Genomic DNA, 15,702 nt, shown 5'->3' on the forward strand with positions numbered 1-15,702 from the left:
ATGTTAAAAAAAGATTAAAAATTAAGAACATATATTTACATATTGTATCTATAATTAACTTTAATCAATTGTAATTTTTCAGGAATATAATTTGTTTTTGCAGCAATTATGGTAAATAAAATACTATTTTCTATATTTCTACATACTATTTTTGTTAAAAAAAAATACTGAAAATTTCCGTAAAGAACATACTCTATAGTGAAAATATGATAAATGATATTGTATAACATAGTAATGGTGTGTATGTATGTATATGAAGATATATATATATAGTTTATACTCTTTATGATGAGGATATATATAGTTTATACAGATGTACTAAAAAAATTAAACGTCGCGTCACGCATCTTTAGTCTTGTTTACCGTATAAAAAGTACTTTAATTACAATACAATAAGAAACATTGCGAGTACATTTGTTGAATTATGTATATATAAACCTTTTCTCGGTATATGTATTACACTAGACTACTTATCAGTACAGGCTACATCTATGAGGAGAATGTAGACAGAGACATATAGAGATGATATAGACGGTTCTAAATAGGTAGAAATAGGTTTCTACATTTATTGAAAAAAAAAAAAAAAATTAGAGAGAGATACTGTGTGTTTATGCCTATTTGCTCGTGATCACATACGCACATGTGTGGAGCGTAAATTTACTAACTTTTGCCAACGTAGAGCTCTTAGAGCTGCAAAAAACAAATGTGTGGCTTCTAGCAACATTTTTACGACATTTTTACGTTGAACTTTACAATCGCACTCATTATCATAAGTATTAGCGGGGCCGAATTTTTACAATTGTCATTAATATTATCTCGGGACAACTTAAAGCGACATCCCGCACGATAAACGACTCGTCGTTTCATCGTGAGAAAATTTGTTTTCTAATTACATTTATATAGTGATATACATATATAATAATAATGTCATTTGTATGTTCAATTATTACTCTGTCAAAAGTAATAATTTCTTCTTCGTTTTTTTTATTTAGAATCGCTAATGATTATATTTATCTACGAAGGCATTATACATCCGTTTTTTTTTTTTTTTTTTTTTGAAAACACAAAATCGTTCACAAAGCGACCGCGTCCAAAAGACTACGCATCGAACCATCGCAATGGCAGTAATCGCGCACTTTGGATGATAACGCGAGATTAATCGACAAATCAATTGGCCGCTATCACAGTGGCGGGACCGGTGGCGGTTGCCGCCGCCGATGATGACGACGACGATGACTTCTTTTTCAACACGATATCCTTGATATTGAGATTGACCTTCTCCTTGTGCGGTGGCGGCACGGATTGCTGGCAGAATCTCTTGAAGTCCTCCAATTCACGCTCAAAGTCGTCCATGTCCCCGTCCATATCTCCTATATCTTTGGGCGTGAATACGCTCTCTGTAAAAGATACGTTCTAAATACTGGATACAAAACCAATAGCTCACCTGCGAGAGCAGCAATGAGTGGCAAAAACTGCCATGCATTTCTCTTTTTTCTTTCTTTTATTTGTATGAGTATGAATAAAGAAATAACTATATATATACAAAGTGTTCCATTTGAAATGTTTTCATTTAAAATTATAATAATAAATGACACATTAATAATATACAGGGTGTCTCGTAATTATCGGAACAACGCTCGTGAGCAGGTAGAGCGCGGTAAACTAAACATAATATCATTCGCTAAACGTTTTTAATTAATAGTTTAATTATTGCGCAAATCGCAAAATGGTAGAGGACTTTTATGTCCAGTTTACCACGCTTTATCTGCTCACGAACGTTGGTCCGTTAATTACCGGATACCCTGTATATTATAAATACGTAATATATATTATAAATATGTATCACCAGTTTAAATTACAGCAATCATATGGGACACTGTATATAGAAAATTGCATATAGAAAATTGAGAAAAACGAGGGACGTTACATATTTCGAATATCATTCAAACGTGAGATACACGCATTTTTTCAAAATATGAATACAAGGAACACGTCATTTAAATTCTTTTAAATTCTTCTAGATATGAATAATCTGCATAAACAGTTACTATTATATAGTACAAAAATTGTTGTTAATATTACATTTTTCTCGAGTTTCTATTATTACACAATTAGTTATTTCCTAAAACAAATTAAACAAAAAATTTTTTTAACTCATAAGTCTCTCTAAGCTTATTACAGTTTGTCAACAGTAAAGTGATAGCAATTTTTGTCTACTGAAGAAAAGAAAAGAAGAAAGAAAACACGAGAATTATTATCACTCATGCAGCATCTCGGGAAGCGTTTATTCCGATAAAGGGAAAAAGAGAGTATAACATATTGAAAAAAGTAACTTACTTTTTTTATTTAATATTATCAACAGATTAAAAAATATCGTATTATAGTATCACACTTGTGTATGACCTATCATGATTAGACCTACGTAACGTTTTGTATGTCTCGTTGTCATGATTAATGTGTACCTAATGTTTTGTCCATTTACTTTTATCGAACGTTTAAGATATTATACATGTAGGAGCTTCTTCCAAAATCTTTCTCTCTCTCTTTCTCTCTCTCTCTCTCTCCCTCTCTCTCTCTCTTTTTCTCTCCCCCCCCCCCCCCCTCTCTCTCTCTCTCTCTCTCTCTCTCTCTCTCTCTCTGTTATCATACATTTCATTCGTCTTCGTATATTTACATAGCATTTATCAAGATAACATTGGTTCGCAATCTATATTCGCGTACAAAAAATCCAGATGTAAAAATTTCGACATTTAAATTTAGAGATTATTAGCTATCTTACATCTTCGAACCAACTCGTTTGTAATTAAAAATAAAAATAAAAAGAAAAAGAAAACATGGATCTAGTTGGAACAAACGAATCTGCGCGGATTACAAGTGCAAAAAACAATAAAAGTAAAAAAAAAGCTAGTGTACACTGATATTTTATATTGGTACATTTGTATTTTTTTCGCACTATATCTCCTAGAAAACTTGTGAAAACCAATTCATAAAGATATTTTTCTTTTTCAATATCTCTCTCTCACTTAGTTTTCCTCTCATTTTTTTGTATCCGGTAATTCCGTATTCGTTTGATAAATCTTTTTATTAGATCTATGCTGAGTCTGGGGTCTCCGTAATGTGCTAAGGCTGGTTGACAATGTAGAAAAAAAGAAAGTATTAGTATGAATTTATAAACGTCCAAAAGAAATATGTATAGTCACTGTCATGAAAAAAATTAAAAAAGAGAAAAAAAAATCTAATCGTTGAAAGCGTGAGAAACAACATGAAAATGTATGTAATGTGATCACATATCATGTACATGTTAAAGAGAAAACAAACAAAATGAAAGAAGCAAATTTACATGTTAAAGTCTGATTATTGTTGTTTCTCACCAACGAGGTTCCAGTCATCTCCGCATTGTCTCGTGCCATTTCCCCGTTTTTTCTTTTTCTTGCTCTTGCCGCCGCCGTTAGCACTTATCACCGCCTCCTTCACCGTGGCATTGTTCACCGATATCTGCCGCGCATCCTCCGTATTCGTCTCAGACCTCACCTTCGTCAGGGTGACGCTGGTACCTTTGAGATTGATGCCGTTCTCTGGTATCGGTTGGCCGTTCGTTACCTTGCTGATTTGGATGTTGGCAAGTCCGGATAAGGGCGACGCGCAGTCTATCGGTTGCGTGGTCAATCGGTTGCGCAATTCCGCCAGACTTGACGGGATAATGCCGTTCGCGTGTTTCATGTTCAACATGTTACAATCAGCTGTCGTCGTTGTCGTCGTTATTCTGCCTGTCGACGACGATGATGACGACAAATCACCTTTGACAATATAATCAGGTTTTGGTGGTGATGTCAGGCCTGCATTGATAGCCTGCTGAAGGGCCGGACTACGGATCGTCACCATGCCATTCTCCGACACTTTGATGATGGCCGCCTGTTGCGTCGGCGGCACTTTCATTGGTCCGAATGACGGATTCTTGATGGTCACCATGTTCGTGCCGGGATTGTGTAGTATTCTTGCAGGTTCATCTATCACATGATCACTAACAAACGCATCATTGTTTTGCACCGGTGGCGTCGTAGACGCCGTGCTTCCTGAATTGGCCGAATTTTTGTTTTTCTTTTTCTTCTTCTTGCTGGTACTTTGAGACTGTGAATCCTTCGACGAGTCTATGTGAAAAAATATTTAAAAAGCTTTTTATACATATAAATCATGATAATAATCAAGCAAGATGGATTGAAAGAAAACATATAAGTAAAAATTTTGCATTGAAAGAAACTTTTCATAATATTATTTTAATTTATAATTTTGATTAAAGAATTGTATTCATTGTTAATTCATTGTTAAGGTAATAAACAATTCTAATAGAATTATATCATATATTTTCTTTTTACTATCATTTATAATTAATGTATAATTAAGTGATACATTTACAATATTTCTAATTTCTACCTACCTTTCTCATTGCCTTTTGGCAGCAGATCTTGCTTAAGTTTGCCCGTGTCTACTACAATGACGTTTCCTCCGGCTTGCGGATTCGCATAGCTCGATTGAACACCGCTCATCGGTGTGGCAATAATAGTGGTTTGTTTGGGCGGACTCACTGGTTTTGGCAAAGGAGCCGTTTTTATCGGTAGTGGTTTTGGTGGCGCGTCGACTTTTGTGATCGTGATGCCCGGCGGTAACTTGAGGTTCTCGATGTTTATCTTGGAATTCGGTCCAATGTCTTTAAATTGGCTACTAAGCGACGGCGAGCTTACCCGTTCATTACATGTATTTTGAACCTCTGTAGGCACACGTTGTTGTTTGTTTGCGGTAGTTGGATTTGTTTTATTCACACTTTTTTGAGGTTCGCTCTTATTCGATACATTCCTATTATTGGCGTTATTACTATTAATATTTTTATTGCTTTTATTGGCGTTCGATTGTACATTTTTGTCTTGTTGTTGCTGTTGTTTTTTTATTTTTTTATTAATCGTGGATTCGTTTGTAATATTCTGATTCTGCTGATGCTGTTTCTGCGACACTGGCGTTTGAGGAGGTGTATTCGTTTTAATCTGTTTCTTGTTACTCGTGTTTTGTTGATTCTTACTCTTATTTACCGTATTTTGCTGTTGCAGCACGTTTTCTTTATTCTCTGTATTTCTTTTATCCTTCTTTGACTTGGAATTTTTAGCTTCATTGACATTTTGTTGTGGAACTTTTTTCTCGTCTGTTTGTTTGCCAGTTTTGGACTTGTCATTATTTGCTTGTTGCTTCAAATTTTTACTGTCGCAAGCCTTGGCCGACGTCTGTTGCTTCGAATTATTCTGTTGCAACTTATTTCCTTGCAGGGGATTACTATTATTATTCGTCTTGGCTTTCTTCTTTTTTCCGCCATTACTTTGGTTTTGTTCTTGTTCCGTCTTCTGAGGAGGCTCTTTAGTTTGTCCATTTACTAATGTAAATAGAACTTTATCCTCAGCCGGAGTCTGACCCTTCAGAGTAATTGTAACTGTAGGTTCAGCACTATTTGAATTTATTTCTCTTCTAATAGTAACTATTTGCGGTTGAGATTCCGTTTGTGTTACATTCTCAGGTTCTTTCGTCTTTGCTTCTTCCAACTTCTTCATTTCCTTTTTCAATTTCTTTCTTTCTTTCTTCGTCAACTTCTTGTCGATTAAGTCAACATCGGATAACTTATCTGTACTATTACTCGAATTATTGTTCTTCGTACATGTAGTATTAATACTCGCTAATGACTTGTTGCCCTTATTGCTTTCGACTTTATCATTTTTCGCATTATTTTTATTCCCTTGATTAGAACTCGCATTTCGTACTTCGCATTTTTCTGTACTATTAATACTCTTATGTTTCGCATTTGAATTCGCAGACGTTGTTTTTGTTTTGTTATTCAAATTAGTAATACTATTATTACCGCTGCTACTATTATTGCTACAAACCTCCTGCTTATCCCTTTTCCTATTGTTTAACTGTTTTATCGCGGATAAAGATATGGATGGCGATGTCGGCAAAATAGAAACTTCTGGTAAATTACATTGAGGTAATGGTCTTTGAGGTACAGGCTTTTGAGGATCGACAACAGTAATCGTAACTTCTGGTGTCTTTTTCTGCAACTCTATTAATTTCTGTCTCTCCGTTTCTTGCCTATCTTTCTTTAACTTTTCCTCAAGCTGTAAAAAAAAAAAAAAAAAAAAAAAAAAAAAAAAAAAAAATTAATTAATGCTATATCAAAGTAAAGACTATATAATAGTAGTAAAACTATATAACGTAATTTATAGTTATATTTTAACGAACCTTTCGTTGTTTCTGCCTCGCTTTCTTCTCGGCTTTCTTGTTATTGTCTTTTTTCCCGCTCTGATTGCCTTCAATAAACTCTAACAATTCCTCCAAATCTCGCTGATCTCGTTGATCGTGTTGAATTGTGGAAGTCGTCGAAATTGGAGTATTTGATCTAAGAACTGAACTCGTCAGGTTCTTGGATTCAAAATTGGTGTTTGGAATTGACGGTTCCGACGGACTTTTCGGCGGACTACATCCAGCTGTTACAGCTTTGCACTTTTTCGCTTTTTTCTTTGTCAGGAGTTGTCGCAATCGTTCCCGCATTTCCTTATAATTTCGACTTACTGGCGCTACTGACGGCTAAAAATGATGCATTTATCATAATCTTTTCAAAATTTCTATTATAATCTTCTTAATTTAAATATAAGTTTACGCGATTTCTTCTTTTTGTTTAAATAAAAGATTGTGATTAGAGATAGACTCACCATTCCATGGCCAAAGACCTCGCAATAGCAACAATCACAATGTCTCATATTGGTATCTCTCTGCACAGAGCTAGTGGTGGAGCACGAGTCCTCCTGGCTGCTCCCAGAATCCGAACAGTCTCCATCTCCGGAACTCACTAAAATCCCAAATTAATACGTAATAAAATGAGCAAATAATCAGCACAACTTTGAGATAATATACGTAATATAAGTATACTGACAATCGTTACACGATACTCTCTTGATGTGCTCGACATTGGCTTGCTTGTGACATGCGTGCGGTGTATGATTGAGCGAATGAAGTCTGGGATGAGATGGACCCGTGTTTTTCGCCAAATCTGGTAGTGGCCCATGAGCATGCGGATTACCTATTTTCGTGCAAAGAAAATATATACGTAAACATGCGTAGAATAATAAAGTTGGAGAAAAAAATCAATGTGATGTGACAAAGAAAATAATGAAAAAAAACTTGCTACTTACACTTACCGTGATGAATGTTGTGATTGTGATTTGCATTCGGTGTTTGCGTCATAGAATGCCTCGTTTGGGTCTGGGCGGATTGTGTGGAGCCAGTCTTTACAACGACTTTCTGGTTTGGTTCTGGATTAGCCTTCGTGACAGAAGTTGGTGATGTTGCTTTGGGACGACTATTCGTTACGGATGTTTCGGGTATAGCTGCTTTTGAAAAGTTATGCATTGATTAGCAGAATTTCAGTGTAATTAACTCTGAGCTAAATTAATAACCAAAAAATACAAGAAAACTTTTTCATACTTACATATAGGCAAGCAAGGACACATATCCCACTTGCGTCTCGAGTTCAGTAGACAAGGACAAGGTGGATTTTCCAGGATCTCCTTTTTTCTTTCCGCTATTTCTCGCGCGTGTTGATAAACGCATGAACAAGGCTCTAGTTCAGATGTCTTTGAAATGGTATCTTTGTGCAAAGCATTACGTGTAACTGACTCTTTCTTCCTCTTATTTTCATCATTTGAATTGTCTAGCTTCTTCTTATCTTGAATTGTTGTACAATTCGCAGGTTCATCTAAAAAGATGTTTACCTCTTCTTTATTTAACTCTCTCTATTTATTACTGATTCATCTCAATTACTTACCCATAAATCCATTGCTGGATAAGAATGAGTTTGTATCATTTTTTTCAACATTTTCTTTATATTGTGTACTCTAGAAAAATGTCATTAATAATGTCATAAATTACTAAAGAAAATTTTAATTTATTACACACAGAAACAATTATTAGTTCATTTTTTTTAACTTATATATCCTAAACTATGACTAAAATATATAATTTTTACTATATATATATATTAAATACTAAAAATTTAAAGAAACATTTTTTATCACTAAAATAAAATTTTTTTATAGATAATAAAATTTTTATTTTTTTTTTAAAATATGGGACATTGGTCACCATAATTTCGTAAGGTTAAAAATAAGGTTTTTTTTACCATATGGCCTACTCTTATTTCATTGCATGTATGACACAATTTTTTTCCATTCTCGAATCCATTTTCAATGTCGCTGTCATTACTGTGTCTCCTAAAACAAGTTAAATCGTTATTGTGTGAGTATTATAAAAATAAATAAAAATCCAAGTATATGGTTTTGTAGGTAACTGAAACAAAACATACCTGACTGATCTGATAGCATATTGCGCCAAACGACATGTTGCACGCGCGTAATCATAACAAATAGAATCGGCTGATCCAACCGCGTCTATTTCAGTAGCAGTCAATGCTCCGGCTATATCTGCCAACTTTTGATGCTGGGCCTTATTCCAATCGTCTAACAATATTTGAACTATCTCTATGCTTGACGGTATAGCTATTGAATCCGAATTAAGATCTAATATTGGGCTTAAAGGTCGACTATCACTTCCAGATGTATGTGCAATGAGTGAAGAAAACTGTCCATGAATTTCTCGCATATCACTGAAATGGTTATTGTAAATAGTTATTGTAACAAGTAAGAAACTTTTTTTATCAAACTTTTTCATCAAGATTTTTTGTATACTTACTTTCCGATATCTGGTGTCTTGCTCAACGTGCTATGTTCCATAAGTTTGCGTGTTGTTGTGAACAATTCCCAAGCTTCTCTAATCTGTCTAAGTCTTGTCATACGAACTGCTTGTTCTGCACTGAAACACACTTTGCTTATACAATCCTACTTCACAGTATTCCACAATTCAACTACATCGAATTATTCAGAATAATTGTGTGGGCAAAATAATTTTTTTTAACTTACTTGTAGTTATCCATCCATGGTTCCGTCTCAGGCCATAAATTACCAATTCTTGTCATCTCGTCGTCAAAAAATAAATATCTATGAACAAGATCTTGGTATTCGGAGCCTTTCAATGGTAAAAGTTTCCTCAACTGCAAATATAATATATACATTTGAATTTAGCAAGTTGTGAATTGTTTTCAATAAAGTATATTATTTTATTTTACCTGTCCAATAAACGTAGGTAAATTATTTTGCACCAAAGCATCATTATATACATAAAGCTGATATAACTTTTTAATAAAACAGTCCCATGTCAAGTTAAACTTGAAGAGGTATTCTTTTAACGGTTTTACTAACTCAGAAATCAGAATTGCTGTTGCTACAAGAGCATCATAGTCATCCAAAAGACCTACATTGTGAAAAATGAAGAGGTATAGATTTTATATCTCTATGTATATTTTTTTATAAAATTTTTATTTATCAATAGTACTAACCAGTTAGAAAAATTTCTGCTAAATTGTTTACACTATGATCGTGTAAAAGAACGAACAAACGAACTTTTACTTCTATCACAAATTCTTGCGCCTGGCTTACTAACCTCATGAACAACTGGTGAGGATCTCTTTTGCATAATCTTTAACAAAAAAAAAAAAAAAAAAAAAAAAAAAAAAAACCAATATTATATAATCAAATCATTCAATAATAACGGAGGAAAAAGGATGCAAAGTGATATTTTAAATAAATAAAAGTTTCTCTTACTGAATAACAATATCATGCATATCAATCGAAGGTAATCTGCTGAACTGAGACTGTGAAGAGTCGGACACACGAGCCGTATCCAGAGCGATGGTAAAGACAGCATATATATATTGCTGCAATTCAGACCATAGGTTCTGGAACTTCATGGCCTTCTGTAGCTCTTCTCTAAACATATCTCTATACCAAATTAATTTCCAATTAATATCACATCTTTATTTATTTATTTTTTTAAATTTGTAATCTTTGCCTTTACCTTTTAGCTTTATAAGAATCACAAGAGCAGGATTCTTTCCCATGATGGGACGAACTATCGACAGTTGCTGCAGAGGAATATAATTTGGCGAGTGCATCGGTGTTTACTCTAGGCGAGTTACGCCGAATTTCCTCAGCCGCTCTCACACCCCTAATAAACGAGTCGATCACACCCTGCTCTTTCGTTCTGAATGTGTCTCTATACATAATACAAACATTTTCAATTAATATTGTATCTTATGCTTCTTATATTTGATATATGCAATCAATGTTCTTACTGTTTAGCTTTATAAGAATCGCAAGAGTAAGATTCTTTCCCATAATGTGACGAACTGTCGACAGCTGTTGCAGAGGAATATAATTTGGCGAGTGCATCAGTGTTGACTCTAGGCGAGTTACGTCGATCTTCTTCAGCTGCTCTTGCGCCCCTAATAAACGCATCGATCACACACTGCTCTGTTGTTCTGGATGTGTCTCTATACATAATACAAACATTTTCAATTAATATTGTGTCTATGCTTCTTATACTTGATATATGTAATCAATGTTCTTACTGTTTAGCTTTATAAGAATCGCAAGAATAAGATTCTTTCCCATAATGTGACGAACTGTCGGCAGCTGTTGCAGAGGAATACAATTTGGCGAGTGCATCAGTGTTGACTCTAGGCGAGTTACGTCGATCTTCTTCAGCTGGTTTTGCACCCCTAATAAACGCGTCGATGACATCCTGCTCCGTTGTTCTAGATGTGTCTCTATACATAATACAAACATTTTCAATTAATATTGTATCTATGCTTCTTATACTTAATATATGCAATCAATGTTCTTACTGTTTAGCTTTGTGAGAATCGCAAGAGTAAGATTCTTTCCCATAATGTGACGAACTGTCGACAGCTGTTGCAGAGGAATATAATTTGGCGAGTGCATCAGTGTTGACTTTAGGAGAGTTACGTCGATCTTCTTCAGCTGCTCTTGCACCTCTAATAAACGCGTCAATTACGCCTTGATCGGTTGTACCATACTACAAAGATTAAAATATCTGTTTAAATAAATTCATCTTATATTATAAAAAATTTGTATCTATAAATATACATAAATGATATGAGAGTTGATTCTTTAATCTAAGAAATTGCCTAAAGTTCATGGTTTTAAAATGAGAAAGTTTAGGATAGTAGTTAGGATCTCAATTCAAAAATTACTGAATAGATTGAGTTTAGACATGTTTCACATCATTGTAGAGATGTAAACCGAATCTATTTTTTTCTATAGCATATATGTAAAAATAATTTGAAAACAATATCATAATAGTTATATATATTTCTATCATTTAAATAAGGTAGCTCTTCAGTTAATTTATTGCTATAAGTGTCATTCATCTTTTATTCCTCTTCAACTATTCCTGAAGCATTTTAATTTTATCTAATATAATAACAAATAATAACACAATAAAATCTACTATGTTAACAGTCTAACATTGTCAAAATAAGCGTATACTTTGACAAATCTGTGTACATCTCTAGAATACAAATAAACAATCATGTTCTGCACAATGATAACTATACAATGATATTAATTATTAGTACATAGTGAAAAACCCATAACGTCATTATAAGTCTTTCACAAATATACAATAGAGCCTTCTAAATTATTGTAGACATATTTAGTCTACGATTGAATCTTAGTTTCAGATAAATGAATAGCGAATTCGCTCATTTTGGTATTGCCTCCTATTATTCTCTCACAGAGAAAACTTCAATCTTTCATTGTAATGATTATTTTATCAGCCGCGCGTCGATAAGAAGCGTAGATGGAAAACGTACTTTGGCGAGATCGAAGTCTTTGACGTGCGTTTTCCCGGGGAACACGCGCGTTTTCTCGGCTTCGTGGTCGTTCGCGTCGCAGAGCGTCCGCGTGGTATCATCCCGTCTGCCGTCATCGTGTTTGCGGCGGTTGACGAAGGGCGGTAAAAGCGCATTGCTGAGTTTCACCGTTGGTGTCAGGTCATCCTGATCTATCACAACTTTGTCCTTTTTCCCGGTGGCGGTGGCGGTGGCGGTGATACTGCTGGTGCTGGTGCTGGTGCTCCTCTCGCGTCGACCCTCTTCGCCGTTGCTGTCACTCATGTCAGCACTACGCGTCAAATACCATATACGTGTCACGATTGCACGTGTCAGCGATTAAAGAATCAACGATTTGCAGTCACGATTTTTGCTCCGGAATCGTGTAAACACCTACTAGGCCGCGCATTCGGTCAACATTCGCAACCTCTTCTCTCAACACTTCAATATGGCGTCTCGCGTGCAATCGTCCCGTCCGACCACGGCTCGACGCAGTTGGACACAGTGGCGTAACGCGTAACTGCAGTTGGCTACTTGGCTACAAACCGCGTCGCTGAGCCGGTTGACAAGTCTGTTCCTTTTAGCTGCACCCGCAGTTACGTTCCGAAATTTACTCCTCGAAGTGGAGTAATATTGGATTGACTAATCAGGTAAGAGAAATTTTTGCTTCTAACGTGCTGATTGGTTGATACTATTATAATATTATTATCAAAAACATTGAACTATAATACATATGTTTTATGAATTGAAGAAAAATAAATAATTCATAACCAAAAAGTGTCTAGTTTACTGTTTAAATTGATAAATAAAATCCAAATATTTCTCGGTGTAGCGCTTTTATTGTTAAACATCTGATAAGAAATGTTTTTAGCTCAGATATAATGTAAAAAGAGAGAGAAATTTAAAAAAAAAAGATACATCTTTCTTTTCTGGCTCCGATTTTCTACAAGAAAGGCTTGCCATAATATATATAGATGTGTAAGGTTAGGTTAGGTTAAGTCGGGAAAATTCTTCCGTCTGACATTACTGCTCAACTTTCGAGACGCGAAGGTACAGATGACGCCGAACACATACATACGTGATGAGATTGGCGGTGCATAGTGTATGTAAATTACATTTATATTCGCAGGTAAAGAGTACGATAACGCTACGAGACGACATTGACAGGATTATTGGACTCAACCGGGGTATTGTTTACATATTATCATTTTATATAACGATGAAAATCAGTCATCAAAACGAAATGATCACGAGGCAAGGTGTGACGGCAAAGTGCGACTCGTGGTAGTTTTAGAAGGACTCTTGTTTGTGTTTTTTGACAGTTCTCATCCGGGAAGACCGTGAGCAAGAATGTTCAAGTATCTCTGGTCTCTGGTGTACTGGTACTTTAGGCCTTTCATAAAATGGTTCCTGCGTCAAACCACGCAAATGTGCGAACTCCAGAGGATCTGTTACGGACAGCCGTCCGGGGCGCCGCGAGCCTTCGCCATCGAGGAGTCCCTTAAACTGTCTCGCAACACGAATATTAGGACTCTCGTTGCGTATCTAAACGACGTCGCCGATCAACGGAAGATAACTATAAAAACAGAGCGTAAGATCTTGGAGGACGCTATCAAGACTGTTCTGGTGACCAAGAACATCAATCCCACGGCGCATCCAACCTTCGCCAAATCTTTCGGCAAGTGCGTGGAGCTGATCTGGGGTTATCGTCAGCTGTGCGTCGAGTGCGAGGAGCTCAGGAAGACGCCGTACAGCACGGAGAATCTGGATCATGAGCAGTTGCTGCTGAAATTATGGAGTCTGTTAATGCCGCACGAATCCCTGGACGCGAGAGTGACCAAGCAATGGCAAAAGATCGGCTTTCAAGGGGACGATCCAAAGACAGATTTTCGCGGAATGGGAATTTTGGGACTGGAGAATCTCGTTTACTTTGCTCAAGAGTACCCTAGCACCGCCACACATGTGTTGTCTCATTCTAATCATCCACGTTACGGTTACGCGTTCGCTATTGTCGGTATAAATCTCACGAGCATGGCTCTGAAATTACTAAGAGATGGTAGCGCTAAGACTCACATATATAATTCCTCGAAAACTCTGCCGATAATTCGTGCCTTTCATCAGTTTTACTGTTATTTGTTTTATCAATTTGATGGATTTTGGATCGACTCTAAACCTAGTAATATGATGGAATTTTCATCGATACAGGAGAAATTTGAAAATAGCATCAGAATGGCATTAGCTAATCCATCAACTGTTTTTAGGATAAATGTGGCAGTTGACAATATTTAATGCAAATACAAATGCCTTTTACACGTAAGACAAGACCAAAACAGGTATATAAATGATAAGTACAATTTATTTGAGCTAGCATATATACAACTTATTTTTTATTATGTATTTTCACAATATCTCAGCTTTGTTGTGATATTAAAATGGCATTTAAACGAATAGATAGATTTCTGTATTATAAAACTATTGGTAGTATAATTGAGTTAAAATATCTTGATGTCATATGTGTTTCCTTATAATTTTACTGCATTTTTCACATATGACTACACAAGTTTAGCTTTTTTCTCGAATTTATGTAACTTTATACATAGGAGTATAAGAAATAGTTTTTATTTGTGAAAACAAATAGTATAGTTTACACTTCTGTTTAGTTTAACTGCATATCATAAATTTAGAGAGCTACTATGTATCTAATGCATAGTTTTAAAATGCATTGATTTATATAATTTTATTCAATATTTTTATTGATGAATCCATTATGAAGTATGCTAGTAAAGCTTAAGCTTTAAAGTTCTGGAGATACCAAGAAGTTCCACATATACATAATTATATGTACTGATATATAATCACTTTTCTCAAACTAATATTTTTCGTTTTGTCATCTACTTTAATATTTGTTAATTATTTTTTAAAGAATCATGTAATTAAAATAATTGAAAATTTGTTTATTAATCTCTATGTGCCATTACTTGTATTTATTTTAAATAATGGTTTTTTGTTTTTTATGTTTATCTCTTATTCACATACAAATAAACATTTGTTGTATATTTCAAAATTAAATTGTGCAGAAATATTGGCTTTAAGGTTATTGAAAAGATAGAGACCTGCCACGGAATATCTTGATAATTTTATGAGCATTATCAACATTGTGCCTCATATATTTTATTCGCTAATAATTCGAAGCATATTTACATTCAGAGAATTTCTTATATATTTAAAGAAAATATATTGAAAACAGATCATTATAAAAGAAAGAAGAATGTCGATTTTATAAATGATTAGGTTTATATGGAACATATGTGCATTGTATGGGTAATGTTTAAAGAAAATGTTAGTAAATACTTTCTCTGAAAGTAAATACTTTCTCTCTCGGATAATTATGAAAGTGCAAATGATTGTCAGATATTGTCGATATAAAAATGTCTGATAAAACTTACTTATTATTATTGCATCAGGAATTGATGAACTTGATTAAGTTTATATTTAAATACAAAGATCGAAATCTTATTGACAGCAAGTTTCCTGCATTAAAGATATATTACTGTAAAAAATTTATACATATAACACATTGCACTACATTCCAATTCTATGTTTCTTTATTTTTCTTATTTTCTTCTTAATGAAATATAATTTATTTACAACTTCTGCTCATGTGAAAAAATTGGCTTAATAAAAAGCAACAATAATATTTGGAGTAGAGATAATATAATATCATATACACAAATGATGGAATGTATCATGTGTAGCTTGACAATAAAAGTCTTTTCTTGACAAAGCAGATTATTTATGCGTTGTTAAATAACTTTTTAACATAATACTGCTTTGTCTTTTTTTTTGTTATTACATAAACATAC

General features: G+C 34.5%; 2 protein-coding genes across 5 annotated transcripts; one reads left to right on the plus strand and one right to left on the minus strand.

Annotated features, from left to right (window-relative positions):
• Positions 1 to 268: 268 nt before the first annotated feature.
• Positions 269 to 12,357, minus strand: LOC140671579 (uncharacterized). Of its 3 annotated transcripts, none has more exons than XM_072902985.1 (21): positions 11,822 to 12,357; positions 10,832 to 11,022; positions 10,556 to 10,753; positions 10,280 to 10,477; positions 10,003 to 10,200; positions 9,750 to 9,926; positions 9,485 to 9,624; positions 9,215 to 9,399; positions 9,009 to 9,139; positions 8,782 to 8,901; positions 8,396 to 8,695; positions 8,213 to 8,303; positions 7,859 to 7,928; positions 7,523 to 7,789; positions 7,233 to 7,421; positions 6,968 to 7,114; positions 6,747 to 6,883; positions 6,277 to 6,621; positions 4,436 to 6,152; positions 3,372 to 4,148; positions 269 to 1,397 (listed from the first exon to the last, which is right to left on the minus strand). In XM_072902985.1, the coding sequence occupies exons 1-21, from the start codon at positions 12,122 to 12,124 to the stop codon at positions 1,168 to 1,170; spliced, it is 6,111 nt and encodes a 2,036-aa protein (XP_072759086.1). In that variant the 5' UTR covers positions 12,125 to 12,357; the 3' UTR covers positions 269 to 1,167. The 3 variants fall into 3 exon arrangements, with proteins under 3 accessions (XP_072759086.1, XP_072759085.1, XP_072759084.1); XM_072902984.1 differs by having other exon boundaries at positions 7,227 to 7,421; XM_072902983.1 differs by having other exon boundaries at positions 7,227 to 7,424.
• A 251-nt stretch (positions 12,358 to 12,608) lies between these two features.
• On the plus strand, positions 12,609 to 15,650 carry LOC140671580 (ELMO domain-containing protein 2). 2 transcript variants are annotated; one of them, XM_072902986.1, is made up of 3 exons: positions 12,609 to 12,889; positions 12,969 to 13,026; positions 13,162 to 15,650. In XM_072902986.1, exon 3 carries the CDS (start codon positions 13,190 to 13,192, stop codon positions 14,126 to 14,128), a length of 939 nt encoding a protein of 312 aa, XP_072759087.1. In that variant the 5' UTR covers positions 12,609 to 12,889; positions 12,969 to 13,026; positions 13,162 to 13,189; the 3' UTR covers positions 14,129 to 15,650. The 2 variants fall into 2 exon arrangements, with proteins under 2 accessions (XP_072759087.1, XP_072759088.1); XM_072902987.1 differs by lacking the exon at positions 12,969 to 13,026 and having other exon boundaries at positions 12,609 to 12,941.
• The last annotated feature ends 52 nt before the right edge of the window (positions 15,651 to 15,702 follow it).

Source organism: Anoplolepis gracilipes, chromosome 12 (genome assembly GCF_047496725.1).
Source record: "Anoplolepis gracilipes chromosome 12, ASM4749672v1, whole genome shotgun sequence".
Taxonomy (NCBI): Eukaryota; Metazoa; Arthropoda; class Insecta; order Hymenoptera; family Formicidae; genus Anoplolepis; species Anoplolepis gracilipes.

Coding starts and splice junctions, on each gene's coding strand:
- LOC140671579 (XM_072902983.1), bottom strand. CDS start 12,124: ATGAGTGACAGCAACGGCGAAGAGGGTCGACGCGAGAGGAGCACCAGC. Junction 9,927..10,002: donor GATTCTTATAAAGCTAAAAG/GTAAAGGCAAAG, acceptor AATTTGGTATAG/AGATATGTTTAGAGAAGAGC. Junction 6,622..6,746: donor AGGTCTTTGGCCATGGAATG/GTGAGTCTATCT, acceptor CATCATTTTTAG/CCGTCAGTAGCGCCAGTAAG.
- LOC140671580 (XM_072902987.1), top strand. CDS start 13,190: ATGTTCAAGTATCTCTGGTCTCTGGTGTACTGGTACTTTAGGCCTTTC.